The sequence below is a fragment of the Netta rufina genome (assembly GCF_964035555.1).
Source record: "Netta rufina genome assembly, chromosome: 3".
Classification (NCBI taxonomy): Eukaryota; Metazoa; Chordata; class Aves; order Anseriformes; family Anatidae; genus Netta; species Netta rufina.
In genome coordinates this window covers 86,340,726-86,359,761 of record NC_140125.1, presented here as the reverse complement: position 1 = coordinate 86,359,761, position 19,036 = coordinate 86,340,726, and the positions used below count along the sequence as shown (strand labels likewise).

At 42.3% G+C, this 19,036-nt stretch overlaps 1 protein-coding gene across 1 annotated transcript; it reads left to right on the top strand.

Moving 5' to 3' along the window:
• Positions 1-3,738: 3,738 nt before the first annotated feature.
• LOC311207845 (p53 apoptosis effector related to PMP-22-like) lies at positions 3,739-18,528 on the top strand (the record flags this gene model as incomplete). Its single annotated transcript, XM_084284159.1, has 3 exons — positions 3,739-3,949; positions 17,901-18,044; positions 18,314-18,528. 3 exons carry the CDS (start codon positions 3,739-3,741, stop codon positions 18,526-18,528), a joined length of 570 nt encoding a protein of 189 aa, XP_084140285.1.
• Between the last annotated feature and the right edge of the window lie 508 nt (positions 18,529-19,036).

Sequence of the window (19,036 nt, the reverse complement as noted above, 5' to 3'; positions counted from 1 at the left end):
TCCTAGATGGCTCTTGCTAAAAGTCTTAACAAAACCCCGTGGAGGTTTTCCTCTAAGCTCAGCAGACAGTGGAGGTCTCAAGCCTCTTCAGAGCCTTCCTGTGCTGCCTGTGGGAGCGGGGAGGGACTTTCCAAGATGTGTGGCAGCAGGACCCACCACCAACCACTGCGGGGCCACCACAAGCACCACCTAATAGCTCCTGTGTGTCCAGCCACCGCAGGAGACTCCTTTGAAATGCCCAGCAAGTGGGAAAGGAAAAACCCACTCCTGAGGCTTCAGGGGCTTGGTTCAGTGAGGCAAAAACCTGGGAGAGCAGCAACCTGTGGCCTCTTCCCCCAGAAGGGCAGTCGAGAGAGTGGACATGAACCTCTCCTTGCTGGAGGCTCAGTAATTTCCCCAACCTTCTTCTTCCAGATTGAGCCCTGTGTACGTAAACAACAAGTGCTAGCCTTCAGGCAGCACCTTCAAAACTGTAAGATCTATCTGTAACAGTTAAGGCAGAAAATGTTTCTCAGTTGCTCAGAGTGACTTCTCAGATGTAAGAGAATGGATCATAAAATAATGTTAGCAAAGTTTTAAAGAGAAACAACTCTGGAGGCTTCTTGTTCACAAGAAGTATGAACATCATGGAATGAAGATGCTCTTTCTGTAAAACTCATGAATGTGCACTGCAGTTGGTCAACCCATGTCAATCTGCAGTCATACATACAGTTCACATGATAGGGTCAGCAGACTAAGGGTGGATGAAAATGTGCTACCAATTATTTGTTACCTTCTCCGTCAAGAGAAAACTATTTGTGTCTTGGCTGAAGGGGGAAGATTGATGTTTTTAGCTCTAATGTCTTAAAATTGTTTGTTTTATCAACATCCTACTGATTACTGATTACTTAAGTAGCAATGAAAATTCATTAGGAATATTTTGAGATGCAGTAAGTGCACTAAAGTCTAAACAGTTTAACATTGACAGTGTATCTTCATTTTCAACAGATGATGCTGGTGTTTACTCTGAGGGGCTATCTACAAACATGGGGAAAAGCAGAAGAACCAGTTGCTTTCACACAGCTCATACACTGCAAAATACAAAGCCCACTGTGGGTATGTCATCACTTCAGATCACAGACTTTGTAACAGAAGTTTTCAGTCATTTTTCCCCGTTTGCCACAGGAGTATCAGAATTACACACGATACTTCATTTTGTCAGCTTTGAATACATCTTCCTCTCTGCTGTCCCAGATACCACAAATTACCCTTGTATTGAGAGTCAGAATTGCTTGTCATTTGAAGTTACTTAAGGATGACAAAGATGAGCAAGATGCAGAAACACCTGCTGTGACTGAACACTACTCATCTTTCTTTCAGTGTGATAAATGCGTTTCGCGGTATCATCCTGCAAATGCTAACATTTGTGACAGTATGCATTCATTCAAAGGTGAGTTATGACAAAAACTGATGACAAATCCTTCAGTCATATATGGCTACCTAAAACAGGGATGAGCATTCCACAGGAAAGGGAAGATAATTTTATTCTTCGGCAAACACTGGCTTTCAAATATCTGACAGTGCTTGACTTCATAGTGGATTTCATCTACAAAATTGCTTTGATTTGGTTGTTTTCTGTGAGAACAAAAAAGCCAAGTGTTTAGAGAACTGCAACTGTTCTTGAAGGACTGAGAACTGAGAAGAGACCAGGTATAGACAGTTGAGTGAGGGCTACAGTCTACTGCCACGTGCATCAGTGTTTTTGAGGTCATTGTTTAAAAAACATCTCATATCCAAATCCAAACTTCTTTTGTCTCAGTCTTTGGGATATTTTGTGATCATCTTTACCTCAGCTGTGGCAACAGAAAGAGTATGTGTAAACAGATGTGAAAAGGTTGCAGGTACCAATATGTTGCAATAAGAGTGAGCTTCAAATAATATTTGTTTTAATGTAAATATAAGAACTCAATGTGTAAAAAAGATATATTACAGTGTGTTAGAATTGATAATTAAACTTTTAAGCATTATATTTAGGTTACAGATAACTGAATTTGTGGCTAGTACAAATGTGACCTACCAGAGCTCCCTAAAATGTCCTTTACAAAATATGGTTTCATTTTTCTTGAGGTTGCCTCTTATTTTCATCCTCAAAACAGCAGTTGAGATGTGTTGTTGGTTGGCTTTTGTTCTAAGTGATGCTCAGTTCCAAGGCCAAGTCTGTACAGATGTGTCCTGCTCTAGCGGAGGTCTGTTGAACGCTGTTGATGGACCTCTCACAACCTCAGGAAAATGGGCCATGACCATACTAAAGGAGAGTTGCTGCCAGAAGGCTTCAGCTAGCCAGAATTGCTCCAGCTGGAGGGTGAGGGACCAAGCAGCCACACCACTGCTAATCTACCACCAGGCTAACAAGTAATGTCTGCTTAGAGGTAAGGCACAGTGTCACATTAATCCATACAAATTGCTCTCATGGTGTAGATAATGGCTCTTCACTGTGCTGCAGCTCACTGGTGTCGATGTTCCAGTTTGGTCTACATGAGCTCAAGAACTCCTGGTGCACAGTCCTGTACAGTGTATTAATTCTATGTAATGTATGAATTTATTTTATATTATATTATGGAATTATGAAAATTAATTTGGCAAAAAGCTGTGGAGCTTGCCATTCAGTATGGATGCTGCATTTCACCATAAAAACTGCAGTATAGTTGCAAATCCCTCTGAGTACATCAGGTCCAGGCTTGGATGCAGACCTGGCTGACAAAACCTACCATGGCAGCAAAGGATTCTTAGCATCCTGTGGGCTTCACCATGTTTCACAGAAAACAACTTAAATCTGCAAATGGTGCAGCTGATTCCAGACGTGCAGACAACTGAAATACCGGGTTGAGGCACACGTTAGTTCAAAGGGAGAGCCCTACGAGCTTGGAAACCTGCGTTGTTTCCAAGCTGGCTGGCAGATCAACCCGCAGCCAGGAGGCCGTGGTTTGTCTCTTCTGCGTCACGCTCGCAGCACATCGCAGGCAGGCTCTGGCAGGCCCTGAGCCACATATGCACAGCCAGATCCACATGTAGGGAGGCTTCGCAAGGCACAGTCAAACCCAATCCTAGTTTTCATTCTCTCACAGAGGCTATAACCTGAATATACTATATTTTTAAGGATAAACTCTTGTATTTTCTTCCCCCTGCAGCTATGTGTTAGCTTAATAACAGCTAGAGCATTTTTTTTTTCATTGATTGCCAAAGATAGGGTATCATTTCCTTTTTAAACGGAGTCCAAGAAAGGCATCTTTCAACCTGCAGGTGTCAAGTTTCAGGAGCAACCACCACCCTCCAAAGCAAACAGCTGCCTGGGCTGCCTCCTGCATTTACCTGCCCCATGCGAATCCCAGGGGAGATGCGAAGCTGCAAGCACAGCAGTGAGTTGCTCCTTTCCCTGGGGAGCAGCAGGAAGGAAAGCGTTAAATGCCGAGGGTAAACATCACCCTCTTTGTTACCGAGTCAGCAGAGCAGAGAGGATCCCACTGACAAACCCAGCCTGGCAGCCTCTCCCCAGCCAGACTGGTTATTGCTCCGGAGGCTCTTACTCATTTGAATTTAGGAGGAGCTGCCTCCCTCCCTCCCTCCCATGTGTGTCCCGATTAAAAAGCTTTTCTCAGACACTTGCAGACCAGCTGGCAGGTACGGGTGCTCCCTTAGCTAAGCTGGGTCAGTAGCAGAGACAGCTCTCCTCGCCCCGCCAGCCTCCTGCGGCCCTGCACGATGGTGAAGTACGGCCTCGACTACACGCGGTGCAGATGGATCCTACCCCTGCTCCTGGGCATCGGCGTCATCTTCGGCATCATTGCGCTGGCGGGCAGGGGCTGGCTGGAGTCGCAGACCTTGCCCTACGTGCACCAAGCGTCGCTATGGGAGAGTTGCAGGAAGCCTTTTGAGGGTGGGGAATGGAGGTGCGAGTCCCTCATGGGTTACGGTAAGCATCGGCAGGGGTGACGGGGAGGGCTCTGAAGCAGTGGGTCACCTCTCCAAGATCTTCTTCCCTCAGCTCTTCTCGCCGTATCTCCTTATATCTGACCTTCATGTAAGAAGCTATGGGAGATAGGGACCGACACCGAAATACATCAAGGTTTTTGAGAAACAGAATGAAGGTGCCCTCAACCCTGTGCAGGAAGAAACCTGGGCGCTTTAGGAAATGGCATGCATGGTACAAAGAAAAAGCCACAAGTGCAGAAAATATCACAGCACTTAAGACTTTTTTTTCTCTTTTAGAAAAAGCTGGTAAACTTTTCTCACTAATCACAGCTTTCCAGAACTTAAAAGATACTGTTGATCAAATGTCCAAGAAGCAAGTTGTGGGGGTAAGCCTGGAATGAGTGTGATAAGCCAAGTGGGGAGGTAGAGATGATACAAAGATATCCCCAGGGAGTGTCAGACTGCAGAACGCTGCTCCGGTAGGTGAGTCGTGTGAAGGAGCCTTCGTGTGATTATGAAAGAAAGCTTTAAGAGAAGAAAGCATTTATGTTTGTGTTGAATTTTGCTTAAGTGTGCTATTAAACAAGCTGTCCCAGCTTGAAGAGGTTTAAACGACTAAGTCTGGGAGGGTAGGCCAAGAGAAGGATCACTGTAAATGTGTGCTGTTTCTTAGATTTTTTCTGTATGTCAGGTATGGGCCACAGTCTGAAGCGAGTTATTGGGAGTGATGGACTGTTAGCCTAAGCCAGAAGGTTCAAGCTTTCTTGTGATTTATGCTGACGCTCACTCAAATTTTACAGAAGAACATTTTCTCTAAGGTTCAAATTCCAGCTGTTTTAGTTGAAAATGAGAGCTTGCAGAAGCAGTCTCAGAGGTCATTTACTACAGCTTTTCAAAAGTACTCCTGAAAGTATATCATCCATGGCCAAACTCTACCTCCTGTGCTCAGAATTAATCTGTAAAGAGTTAACTGTAGCAGGCCCATGCGAGTGCAGGGCTGTGAGACAAGGCCAGCTCCATTCAGCCACATGCCCAGTCCTGCTCTCGGAGCTCCTGTGTCAGCTATTTGGCTGGGCATGGATCGAGCCAATTTGCTGTCTCTGGCACGTGGCATTGGAGGGCAGGAGAGAGACTGTGATGCTCAGCTGCAAGTATGTGTGCATACTGTGGGTAGAGGGACGGTGAGAAATGCTTGGCCTTCCTTGGTTAGAGTTCGCAAAGGGCTTCCCAGTCCTGAGGTTCAATGAAAAGTTAGGTGCTCCAGTTAGGCACTGTCTGTGTCATGAATGCCCATTTTGCCCGAACAGAGAATTTCAGAGGTTTCACCATGCTTCTCTTGATGTTACAAATGCTTCCAGGTCCTACGTGCTTGTTTGGCATTTCACTTCCTTCCTTACCCTGCCTCTCTCTTTCAAGTTTAAATTCTGCAGTTGTATGCACAGTTTCCCACTGGGAAGCATCTACAGACAAACCAGGGAGGTCGTCCTCCTCTGGACTATCACAGAATCACAGAATCACAGAATTTCTAGGTTGGAAGAGACCTCAAGGTCATCGAGTCCAACCTCCAACCTAACGCTAACAGCCCTCCACTAAACCATATCCCTAAGCTCTACATCTAAACTATCCCACAACATGTCATGTTACCTTGAATTACATCCTCAGTAAGTGCCACACGTCTAACGTGTTGGTCTTAGTACACACATATTCTCCAGAACATGCATTGGAGAGTCATCTGGCACTTTTGAAAGCGTTAGAAATGCTGTTCAAATGCTGCATGACTGCAGTACTCTCAGTGGACATATATCTAACAGTTAACTTCTGCAAATTTACTAAATACACAGAAAGCTTGAGCAAATCCTCCTGGACAACATTCCCAGGTGGAAAAGGATATGTCTGAGACAGTAGAGTCATTTAGCCAATGGGACAATACGTAAAAGCAGAATGCAACAAATAAGCGCATAAGCCAAATGACGGTGGATTTTGCTGCCAGACCTTTGGCTTTGCAAGATTAATCCATTGCAGTGTAAATCTGGGCCTGTGTAAAATACAGGGGTGGGCCCCCCAGGGGGGTAAGAAGGCTGTAGACCTATCATGGTGCAAAGTCATGTCACTATCCTGCTCCTTTCCAGCCCCGTAGATGTAAATACCCACTCTCCCCTAATGCAAGCAGGGTGTCTGCAGCACTATGCAGCAGAGCTGTGGTCCTCCTTGCTCTTTGTACTTCTGGTTTTGTGATTTTCCTACCCATTGCCAGGGGACCAGGACCAGGACCTATTACAGGAAGACCTGGGCTGACCCCCAGCCTGATCTGGACTCAGGTCCCATCCTTTCCAGGCAAGCCTGCTAACAGTTCAGGTGTTTCCTAGAGGTGGCCTGCAATGGAGGCAGCAGGAAACACCATTTTCTCTGCTATTTATGAAACACAGAAGAGGAAGGAAGGATTGCAGTCTGTTTTGGTTGTTGTTGTTGTTGTTGTTTGTTTGTTGTTTTTTTTTTTGGAAGAGCAAATGAGCAATCTGTCTCAGAGGACTGGTCTCAGCTCTCAGCCCTGAGGAGACGGAGGTGCTTTCTGGTCAGATTTCCTTCAGGCACCATGAATTCAGAGGTGGGATGTGTTAGGAGACAACCCTGTCCTCTGTACTTCCTATCATTCCATTCTTGCTCAGTCGGTGTGGCCTACTGAGGATGTACTGAGGTGTGGCTTGGGATGTCTCTTTTGGGGCTCCTGTCTTTCCTCATGTGGGGTGCAGGTGCCTGATGCTGGTGCCCTGGATTCCACCCAAAAAGCAAGCCCTGTAACAGCATCTCAGTTGCAAGCTACTGCAGGTCTTGCATTGAGTCGGATTTTACCCACCTCAGTGCTAGAACATGGGTTTTTAATAGTTCTGGGATTGTGTTTATCCATACTGCTCCAGCAAGGTCACAGAAAACAATCATTCAGTGTCTTGTGCCAAGCTAAACACCATGCTTGACAAACAGAGTGCAATTACTTGCCTTCCTGGGTGCAGAGATAAAAGACATGGTGTAAATAGAAAGGACAGAAACATTTTACATTTTTCCAGAGATTAATTCTTTCTTTCACCCTCTATTCCACAGTTCCTATTTCCTTTCTTCTGGGCTTTATTCTCAGCTTCCCAGGCTGGGTACGTTCTGAAATTCAGTCTTCCTTTGGGGCTAGTTTCACTGACATGCATGATATTCACATCTACCCCAGCGGCTGCCATTGAATATGCTCAACGTGGCTTGGACAGTGTAGATGTCTTAATCCATTTCAGACATCTTCATCCTATTATAAATAGATCCAACTATAAAGATCTTGCAAGTTGTTCAATATAGACTGCAAATTCAGATCACGTTCTCCACCTGCAATGTTTGTAATTCACCTTGCATCTCTGCTGGTCTTTTGCAAGTGTATGAAGACAGTGGAAAGTGAGAACATGAGGAGTTTATGTACTCTACTAACTTCTCCAAGAGTCCAGATCTTCTGTTTTAACAATATGACACTAATACAGACATTACCAGAAGTCTTTTGCTTTCCAAGCACGTCTAGCTCAAACAAACAGAACTTTATAGGGAAAAATATCTAGTGCCTTAAGACACATTAGAAATGAATGGAGTTTAAGATGAGGGACTGAGAAATGCAAACTGTAGCTATACCATTTTCTGCTATTTGGAACAAGTACAGGTTTCAAGCTCATAACATGACTGAACCATTACAAAGACAGAGACAAATACTTAAGAGGTGGATAATGAGCACAATATGGAAAGTATCTAGCGGGGACATGGCTGAGCTTGCAAAGAAAACACAGAGGTTAAATCCCTTCATGAAGCTGGCATGGTATTCCTTTGTTTTTCTGGATTTTTTTGGCTGTATAACCTCTCCTGAACAAGGTGTGTCTCAGACCTGAGACAATTTTTAGTGTGTGATTTATTCCATTGCAGGCTCTGAAGATGTTTAAATGTGTGTCCTTGGCTAGGACGAATATCTGATTCTATTTGATTCGTTTCAATACACAATAAGATGTATAACTCAGGGGTACTTGTCCCATCTTATGTTCCACCTGGCCCTGCAGCCTTTCCATGTGCAGATGCTGCCATCAAAATATCTTCAAGCTTAAGCCTAGGTTGAAGTTGTTGGGTCATTTGCACAGTGCAAACAGAAATATTGGAAAAAAAAAGTCAAGAAAAGGTATTTTCATGTGACAGAATCCAGACCATCAGTTATTTTCACATCACAGTATTCAAATCCAGCCTTTTTCTAGGATGTCCGGAGAGTTTATTGCCTGTGGAGATTAGTGGCGGGATGAATGATTTTGCCATCTGGAGAGGACACATTTCTCCATCTTGTCTTCCTATGTAGTGGGTCACTATCTTCTATCTAATTCCAGTATTACTTTGGATCGTGAATGTTAGTTCAATACTACAGGATGGGATGGCTATAGTATGATTATAATGGAAAAAAACAGCTCAGGAATGATAGCAGATGAGTGTCTAAAGCATAAGTAAACAAAGGGAATGCTGCAAAAAGCAATAGCCTGTCAGGACATGAAATAGTCTACTTTATTCTCCTAAGAACCCCACTGGTGAGAAAATTTTCTTCCCTGGTTTCTTTTTTTTTTATCTTTTTAATTCTTTTCCTGTATGGAACTGTGGGTCCAGGAAACCTTTTGCAGTGATGAAGCCCCATTTATTATTATGGAGGAAGCATGTATGAATGGAAATCACTTCCACTTGCCCCCTCCCCCCCCCCAGTTAATGATACAACAGTGAGGTCCTGGCTCCACATCTCCTTCTGGAAAATTGCCTTCTCCAGCCAGACCACTGACTCATCACACCTAGGGCACAGGGCAGACTACACACCTCATTTTCCCGCTGCCACACTGCCTACATGAAATTGTTTAGCCTTCCCCCATGTTGCAATCACTCTGACAGTCAGGCATGGGAAAGCCTTCTCTTGCCTCAGGCAAGCGCCCTGAGCAGAACAACACAGGGATATTTCCAGAGGGCTAGACTGGGAGACAGTCCCCTTCAGCAGGGCCTGGGAGGAGAAGCAGCCTGTCCCGACTGCTCCTTAGCGTATGAGGGTGTGTGCATGTAGGAAGAGAAATGGAGAAGGTGTGTAATTGTCCTTTGAAGGAGGGCTTCTCACAAGTCACAGGGCCATTCTCGCAGGCTTTTCCTGAAGCCAAGGTTCTGCACCTAAACTTTTCCAGATAATGGTGATGTTCAGGTAGATTTGGAGATGTGTCCCTAAATATGGGAAACAAAGGCTGAGGAGGCTTCTGAGAAGTCCAAGGAAGGCTGTGTGGGAGCTCAGAGTGGAGCCAGATCCATGCTCCCTGCCTTACCTGCATTACAAGGCAAAGCACTGAATCCTTTGATACAGGGTGAAGTGAAAACAAAACCTTTTTGCTGTTCCTGTTGCATCAAAACCTGAAACAATTACATTTATATACGGTAATTTCCAGCAGTGTTAATGACAGTGCATAGGGTAGCACATCATTGCCTAAGTCATCAGTCTCCTGAAAGTGTAACATTACTGAGGACTAACCAGTGAGAAATAGGATGACAAGATTAGTTACTTAATAACTTAGAATATTCAATAGGTATTCAAAATGTAGAATGCTAGAAAATACAGGCTTAATTGCATGTATTAAACTATATTAATGAAAATATCACAACAGCAATATATTTAAGGAACTCTAATGCAAGAGAGAATGATTTTTTCCCCCCCCCTGAGTTTGTAGGAGAGACTCCATTGCTACTATAGAGGTAAGAGAAGAGATACAAGCCCAGAGCATTTAATTAGCATGGCAATTTTCATTCCTCATCTGCAATTGCAAATATGCTTTCCCTTGTAATTTTAGGGTTTGTCCTTTTTTATGTTTAGTGGCAGATTCATTTAATCAGACTCTTTTCTAAATAATAGTTACGTTATTCAGCAATTAACTCCACAGAGAGCAATTGCAGATGGCATCCCACTGTTTATCATCCAACATCCCTTTCAACAATTACAGTTAAATCACATGGAAAAATATCATCCGTGTGAAGGGTTCTCATCTCCCTGTGAGGATACGAACTGCTGGTGTCAAGGACTTTGCAAAGATCCTCAGTGCTTTGAATTCTCAGGATCTGAAGTCCTTGAGTGCATACCATTCACTCACACACACCGAAGGCACCTCTGCTGAAAATTTATGGAAACTTGTGGTTATATTCTCGTTTCTCTTCACCTCATATCTTCCCCTAGTTTATTGAGGTAATCTGATACAACAGGGCTATAGTACTCTCTCCCTAGTCTGAACGGTGATAAGGTCTGCAAGGCTGATTTTGAATTCCACAGTAAGGTTAAACAGCCAGATTACTTAAGCAGAAAATCACTTACTCAGGAAAAGAAACATTCCTCTCAAAATACTATTATCTATTAGCTTTACATTTCCATATTACTTCTCACTGACAGCTTGTGTTGTTCTGAGCAACTCTGAACATGGCGAGTCGGCACATTTTTAATGCTATGTTTCTTCTTTGTCAAGCGCTGTTACAAGATCTCTCATCAATCAAAAATTCATGGGAACTCAAGTTAGTTTGTGAAGTGAGGATGTTTACATCTGTGTCAGATGTTTCTGACTATGTCCCAAAGGTGTCTATCTTCCTATTGGTACGAAACAGCACTTCAGATCACAAACAGCTCTGCTGGAGTAGTAGTCTGCAATGGAACACACATAATGTCACGAATTATGTTGAATATGCACAATGTGTTTAAATCTGGACCCCAAAATAGGATGTCTCAGTGTAGTTCCTATTTGTTCATTAACAACTCTATCAGCAGCAAGCAGGAAACGCTGAAGAATTTTAAGATGTATTGTCAAAGATGTCATTTTCTTTCACAAGAAGAGTAAATAAGGCTTGCAAGATATTTTATGAACACAAAGTACCATCTGTTTGTATATATTATTTTTTTCAAATGATAATTTTTTGCTTCTAACAGGAAATTAGATCCAGATTTATAGCTGCTCTCTGTTGGAGAGAAACTCCCTAGTGCAAGAGGCTACTTGCAGCAAGGTTTCAGAACACAGTTTGCTCACAGCATGAAAAATGCAGGTCAAGAGTAAGGAGAACAATACTTGGTGCATATGGAAATGAGATGTAAATTCAGTATTCTTCAGCCTCAGATGGCCCTAGGAAAATCAAACTTAAAAGGAGCTTTTTGGAAAGGTTCCCCTCTGCTGTTTCAATTACAAGTCCTAGTTCATAGGCTGTGTTGTCGTGGAAGTTTATTCTGTTTAACTCACGTTATATATTTTAACCAATTTTTAGCACAGAAGTAGTTAAGAAGCAGGTACATCTTGCCACTGTGTGATTAACTGAATTTATGTATATGTACTGATTCACCAATACCTTACCTGAATTATTTATCTGACCTTGCCCACCCCTATACACCCATTCAAGTTTAAGTCATCCTCTTTTAGCGTAAAATGAGTAGGAAAAATAGGAGGAAAAATGTTGTAGTATTACAACAAAACTAAATTTTGATCCTAAGATGTTTGCAGCATATGCAACTGCTTCTGAAGATAATGCGGGCTAGGGATATTCCCTAATTCTCTCCTGGTCAAACCTTTAATTCTGAGGCACAGTGCACACATTATTTTTAATAGCTAACTTACTCCCTTGGTGATCCCTTTGATGATGGCTCTACACGCTCTGCCACTTCTGCCTCCCTAGTGCAAAGTAAGCATCAAGGAGAAGCCCTCATTAATACAGGATTTGCAGAAGCCAGCTTCTAAGTCAAGCTTATACATGTCTGGGCTTTTGGTGAAATTAATTTGAACCACTCCCTCAAGACGTCACTGCTCCTCCCCTCAAAATGCAAGTCAGGATAGCTCCTAAGTTGGGTTGCTTTCCTCAGTAAGAGAAGAGGTTTTCAGAAGCCTTGGATGCAGGTGTTGCCTGTATAGGTTCACGACTAAAGTCAGTGGTTGGGAGTTCATAGTAATTTGCTTTAAATGAGTTAAAGTCCACCAAGCTGAATGAACCATCATCTTAGCATTAAGGCTAGACACTGTCTTCTGCTAATGCATATTATGTTTTACTCATAGATGGTCTATGCATAAGGGTTCTTTTCATTACTGTTGTAATTTAAAGACTTTATTATGGGGTAATCGGAAGTCGTGATCCTTTCCCATTTATACTGGACCTGCTACTAATCATGGAGAAACTTTAGAATGCCAGTACTTAGTGTGAACCTAAGTAGGTTGTTCTCTGCCACAGTGGTTGTCTCTTTAGTAGCGACAAGCTACTGGTTCCTGCCCACATAAAAATGTCCTGTATGTTATGAGGTAATACTCGATTATTAATTGAGAAACACCTATTGACTGCCAATGAATTCTGAAGTAATGCTAAGGAAAAGAGAACAAAGTCACCGAAAAGAAGAACCAAAAATGTGTATTTTTTATTCCATTTCAAATTATATAAACTCACACAAGAAACAGGTAAGCAACCAGCATCAACTTCCCAAGGAAAATATATCCAGAAAACATAGATGTTTTAAGAACAATCCAGATGCAATGAAGAGCACTGGAGGATAGAAGCTCAGACAATAATACACATCTAGTCATGCCTTTGAATTTTTTTCCCCATTTTATTCTGTTTGTAAATTATCCGTGACTAATATGTGATTTTCCTCATTTTTTATAGCCTTTCTGATAAATTATTTTCAGTCAATAGCTTTCAGTCTGCATATACTGTTTATTCATAAGAAGCTGCTTTTAATAGTTTCTGATTTATTTCAGCTGTAAATGAATAAATGAAGTCAGGTATTTCAAAGACAGCTCTGTGATCAGCAAACAATTGCAGAGATTTTAATTTTCTCTCGTTTCCAAAAAGATCGCAGAAATTTCTTGTAGTTTGTTTGTTAGAGGGTCGTGATTTTCAGAAGACAAGATTTTGCCCTGTCCAGCGTTAAAAGGAAATCCTGACCATGCCACTTACCTTGAGTCCTGGATATCAGTGGCTTATATATACACCAGCAGTTTGTAACCTTTCAGCTGATAAATCAAGCTTAGGGTTAATGAGTTTGATGGGTCCACGTAAAATGCAAGCTAAGGGGATATAAATTAGGAAAACCACCTTCAATTTAATTTCTTTCCAAAGGATACAAATCAAGGAGTCTTACTGTAAATGCATGCACAAATTCAAAGCTGCAGACATGTTTTTCTACAGACATTTTTGCTTTCACATGGAAATGTTCTCGGTGAGAACAAAACAAAATGAAATGGATAAAACCTGGCTAAAGCAGTTCCTTTTCATAGTGAATTGTGTGCTCTGCAGAGTGTGCCACACCCTGGTGAAGAACGTCAGGTTGAGAAATCTGAGTTCAGCTTTGTTTCCAAAATAATGCTCTTTCCCTTTAATCAGAGAGTCATAAAACAGGTTGAGCTCTGCAAACTCAGTCTAGAAACATGCTCATTACGTACAACACAGAGATGAATCACCACCAAGGCAGATTTCAGCTCTTGTAAGAATTGCTATGTAAGACTGGAGCTAGAACAGCAGGATTTGTGTTTGTCTCCCTTGTTGGTATGAGGGATAACAAAGTAAACATTATCGTCTTTCCAAGACAGTTCTGCATTTCCCCCCTTTCTGTATTGAAACTCTCCTTAAAATTGCTGCATAATTTGCTGCAGTGGCTGATGTGATAAAATGATCAGCTGGTGAGAATGCATAGATAATTTGTTGATGTCTGTGAGCTGACAACAACCATTTATTTTTCTTTCCAGTGCTAGTTGTATGTCAGCTTCAAGACAGGAGGAAAAGTTGATGAAGCATATTCTTATTGATTAGAGCAGAAGTACTCCTGAACTCTCTGGTGTTCGTTTCAGAAAATATGACTCAGAGACACTCTGGAGTTCGTGTGGTTTGGGGGTACCACATCAAGAAAGGCATGAGAAGATCACTGTGAACGTTTCTGTGTTTTGAACCACATACACCAGGGACTCGGCTTACTGCTGTGCAAGGAAGTTTGCCTCCTTGTGTGTGAAGCACAAGCAGTGCTTGCACTTTTGCAAACTGGAGAACACATGAGGGAGTGAAATCAGGAAGGCAGGAAATCGGGGACATTCTTAGTCCTGGGTTTCTAATAAAGCCAATCAGCTTCCATATGGCTGCAGTCAGCAAGAGGATGTTCAGAATATGTTCAGATGGAGCAATACAAGAGGTAGTCATGCTACCTCCAAACTAACTTAGCTTTAATAGCACAGTAATAAAGCTGTTATTATTGTACACTGTCAGCTAATTACCTTGCTCAGAAGCTACAGTGAGCTCTGCAAGGGTATGGGTAGACTCTTTCTGTTCTCTAAATTAGCTCTGGGTCTCCTCACATGGCAGTGGGTTTCAGAAGGCAGGCACTTATTTTCACTTTCCAGTAGTCCCATATGGCTGCAATCACAGTGGGTAGTCTGGGCTCGATGACTACAAGACATCGCTGACTTCTGCACAAGACACTGTAAATAGAAGCACTCCGTGCTCTGCTTAAGATAGGCATGAAAATTTTGCCTGTGTGAGATAGCAAGGTCTTGCTGTAAGGTTTTTGCTGTAAGATAAAGTCACTCAGAAAATTGCCAGCTAAAAGGAGTTGAAGGGAGGGTGGTGTGTAGCTTCCTGCAAAGCCTCTCATAGTGCTTGTTGATTGGCTTTTTTTCAGCTGACAGAGGAGGTGAAAAGGGAGAAGTAGGACTGACATGCAGTGTTACAGGATCCTGCTGGTATTCCAGGACACTCTTGCATAAACACATATTTCTTTTCTAACAAGCAGATTTTAACTATTAAACAGCCAAAACATCACTGCCATGTGCGGGGACTGAGAAAAAAGATCTCACGTACTGCTGTGCATTTTTACAGACTCAGCTTGATGTCCTGCAAGCTGCTGCTCCCTCCGTCCCTATTTCTCATTTTATGATGGGAGAACTTCCAGCTGCTTCTCTCTAGAGTCAAGTGTTCGTTGAGTTGGTGTTACACCAGCCATGGTGTTACATTCTTCGGACTGCATTCCTTTTTTAATTGTTATGAAAAAACTTTGCAGTTAGGAAAAAAATATATATTTATGCTATAATGTTTGCTTTATGTTAAAGACAAAAAAAAAGGAAAATAAGAAGCATTTGGGATCAGCTTAGCCACTTGGTTGCAACTAAATAATTTCCTAAAACCATTCAAAAGTGTTTCCCAATAAAACACCTATTCTGAAATGGTACTTTCAACAAAGCGTTTTGCAGCCTGTAGAGAAAAGAGCCCGTGGGAAGGGTGTTGCTGCTCAACATCACAGGGACTCTGCATTTGTGCCAAGGCTTGAGAATCTGCTCTAGAGGTGCAGAAGACATTTGCAGTTGTAATGGCTGAGGTTATACATTCTCCCTCTGTTTTCTGACCCGTTTAATTCTTCTAATTCTTCTATTTCTGACCTTTTTGAGGAATTGTAAGTACTAGTCATATTTGTAAGGACACTAAGCTTCTCTAGTTATTCTGACACAAGGAAAAATTAATACCTCAGATACAGAAACAGTTGCAATTATCACCACATAATCTTTTACCCCAGAATGTAAGCCATTTACACGCTGTGGTCTTAGGCTCCTGAAAACTACTCTTTGTGAAGGACAGGTGGCAAAGTCAGGGTACTGTTCCTCAAAAAAAACCATGGTGGCTCTCCCATGGAAGCCTATTGCCGTACTGCAGCTGCGCATTGGTTTTCTCCCAACTTTGAGGTACATTTTTTTATCTTTTTAGAAGCAAGTGTCACAAAATCGGCTGTTAGGTGATTAAGCAACGCATCCTAAAGATGTAAGCATCCTGCAGCAAGCATGTCTCTTCTTGCCACGCATCCAGTGCCCTGCAGGCCGGGTGTACGCCCAACCTGCTTTCACACAGTCACCATACTTGTAACACTACTTTGGGAGAAACACCTGGGCGAGCCCCGAGGAGGATGGAGATGGCAGTAGGGGCATGGTGCCACGCACATGGCTGTGGCCATCAGGCACCCACTGGGCTCCTTCGTGGGTGATGTTTCCAGCCAAGGGGTGGTGATTGGCCACCAGCTCCTCCGGGCACACTAGGCCTTGGCAGACCTGCTGAGGTGCTCCCCGCCCATGCTGGACCCTGCATCTCCACAATTCTTTATCTCCATGCCTCCTGTAAACTCCTTAAGAGAAGAGTCTAGGCTAAAACACTGGGCTAGACGGTGAGACACATCTTTGCTGTCCCTTCAGTTTTTCTCAGGAAGATGCCTGTTTACATGACGAATAATACAGTTGGGAAGTCCTCTAAAGGAGACAGAAACTCTTTGGCATAAGGAAGAAAACGGACAGGACATAAAACGGAAAGTGTAGTGCAATGGTTAGACTGGATCAAGGGTCAAAAAGCGGGGGTGGATAGTGAAAAGTAAACAGAAAGGGAAATTGGTTTTGATGGGCTGAAGGGTTAAAAGTAAGGCTGACTCATAATCCTGACCCATTTTCCTAGTCCGATATCAGAGGGCTGGGGAAGAGCCAGAGGCAGAGCAGTGGCTGAACCCAGAGGGCTTTCACGCCAACACAACACTGGGGATGCTTTGCATTTTATTACTTTAATTCTCTTATATGGGTGACCGTCCTTTAAGCCTTGGGCTACTACAGCAGCAGGAAAAGGGAGCTGAGATGAAGGTCATTTTCTGGTTCTACCTGCACAGGCACGCAAGCCATAGAGTGTGCAGGTCACCAACGTATACGATGGTTGTGTGGAAAAGCATAATAAATCCAAGCTATTTGGTGAACTGTGTCCTCCCCCCGGTTTGTCTGTCTGATGGTGCCTGTCCAGCTGCTGATGGACGGCACTTCAATGCAAAAAGGCCTTTACTGAACAACGCGCACCACGTTTGAGTTGAGTTCTAATTATCACCAGGCTTGTTTGGGCTGTGGTAATGTTACAGCACTGTTGCTTTGGTTAGAAGCCAACACCTTGCAAACACACAGTGTAGGCAAGGGGGTGAAGTCTGTAAATGCCCAGCAGATTTAACTGCCTACTCTATCTACACACACAATTTTAAAAGTGTCAAAGCAGGCTTTTTACACTGAAAGGAGGAGGCACTTTGATCTCTTGGAGCAGTCATTGTGCCTCAAGACTTAAAATATTGAATAAATAATATTTTTTCTGTTGTTATAACAACACAATATGCTTAGCTCTGACATGTTATAACGTAAAGTTACATAATATGGAAATGAAAATATTACTATCCTGAACAAGTTTTTCAAAATAAGACACTTCTGATTTTGGATCAAAAGGAGAGGTCAAATTTCATTACAGAATAGACACCAAATCTTTAATTCCACTTAGGACACAGGGCTAAACAAAGGATAAAAAAAGTGGAAATTGCTGAATTTTGACAGTAGTGGAGTATTGCCATATTTTTACATTTGCATGCCAGAGTGGTAGTGCTTGTACAAACTTTTGTTTTGTTTGTATTTAAGGAAGAGTTTGATTGGTTTCAGGGATAGTCCAGTTCTCCTTGCCCATGCAGAATGCTGCTGGTTTTACAGCATCAGCTGAGGTATGGACGTTTGTTAGTGAAGTAGACTGTCCACTGTTAAATCTTTAGAGTCACTTTTTCTCTTGAGTCTTAATTGTAAAACCTAAACAGGAAGCATGTATGCAAGTCCCATTGCATTCTGTAGGAGAGGTCTAAGCTGGTGTCCTTACACACTCTGCACTTAATGAATGATTTCTGGTGGCATTCAGATGCTCAGCTACAAGAGGAAAGAGAGCTCCCTGCTTTTCTTCTTGAGAGATGACCTTCTTTCCATGATTGTTTAAAATTAGCTGTTCACTATAAACCAGAGAAAAATTATTATTATTATTATTATTATTATTATTTATTTATTTATTTATTTATTTATTTATTTATTTTTTCTAATTTGCCTTCCTTCTGATTTCAGCTTGGGGAAGAGCTGCAGCTGCCACATACCTTGTTGGATTTATACTCCTCGTCATCTGTTTTGCTCTGGCCATCATAGCATTTGCCATTGATACGCTTCGGTTCAACTTCATAAGAGGGATTGGAGGCTTGCTTTTTGTGGCTGGTAAGAAAATATGTGAAACAAAGTTTAACTTGTGCAGGAATATCCATACTAGAACTGGCGTTTCTCCCAGCTGCTTCTATACTTGGTTTTATGCCTGTATGCACCTGAACTCTCAGTGAAAAAGAATGTAAAATCTGTCATGGCAGTGGATCTATTTCCAAATCCTCCAAAATATGGTTGGATTTAGCTACAGGTATTATGGAGACGGGCAATGTGATGAGTGTTAGTTTAATCCTTTTGTTTTGTTTTGTTTTCTCCTGTTTCTTCAGCTGTGTTCTCCATCATGGGCTTGGTCATTTACCCAGTAAAGTTCTCCAGTGAAATTGAAATGACAGGAATCAATATGTTCAGCTGGGCTTATGGCTTTGGCTGGACCACTGCCATTATGGAAATATGCTTGGGATTCTTCTTCTGCTGCCTTCCTAACTATGAAGACCAAATCTTGGGTAATGTGAAGCCCACATATTTTTACTCTTCCCCGTAAACACCAGGAAAAATGCATTCATATTCCAGAGATATCTGACAGGCTATCTATGTTTTTCAGAATATTGTCATCAGATGCTAGTAGGAAAGTCTGGAAACTTTACAATACATGTAGAAAATCAGTACTGGCATTTTACAATAAAGTTATCTACTCTTTTGTGGACCTTCATATCTGATGTGGGTTGCTTAGGTTAAGTCTAAATGTTAAAAAAAACTTGTGTTTCCTCATTCATTCTGATGAGTGGGGGTGCATATGGATTTTACTAAATTTTATGTGCCTTCATATTTCTAATTAAATTCAGAAAAGAATTTATCAGCAGACAATGACAACAAAAAATGTATATCATCTTTCTGAAGGGAAGTGGCTTGCAGAAGTCCCACTTCATGTGTGTTAGTTTCCTTTAACCTGAAGATTTTGTGCATTTTCAGAAAGCCAAATGCCTTTATCCACTGACTGCCAGAGCAGCAAATCAGTCAGCCAGGACTTCATGGCTTTGCTTCCAATTTTC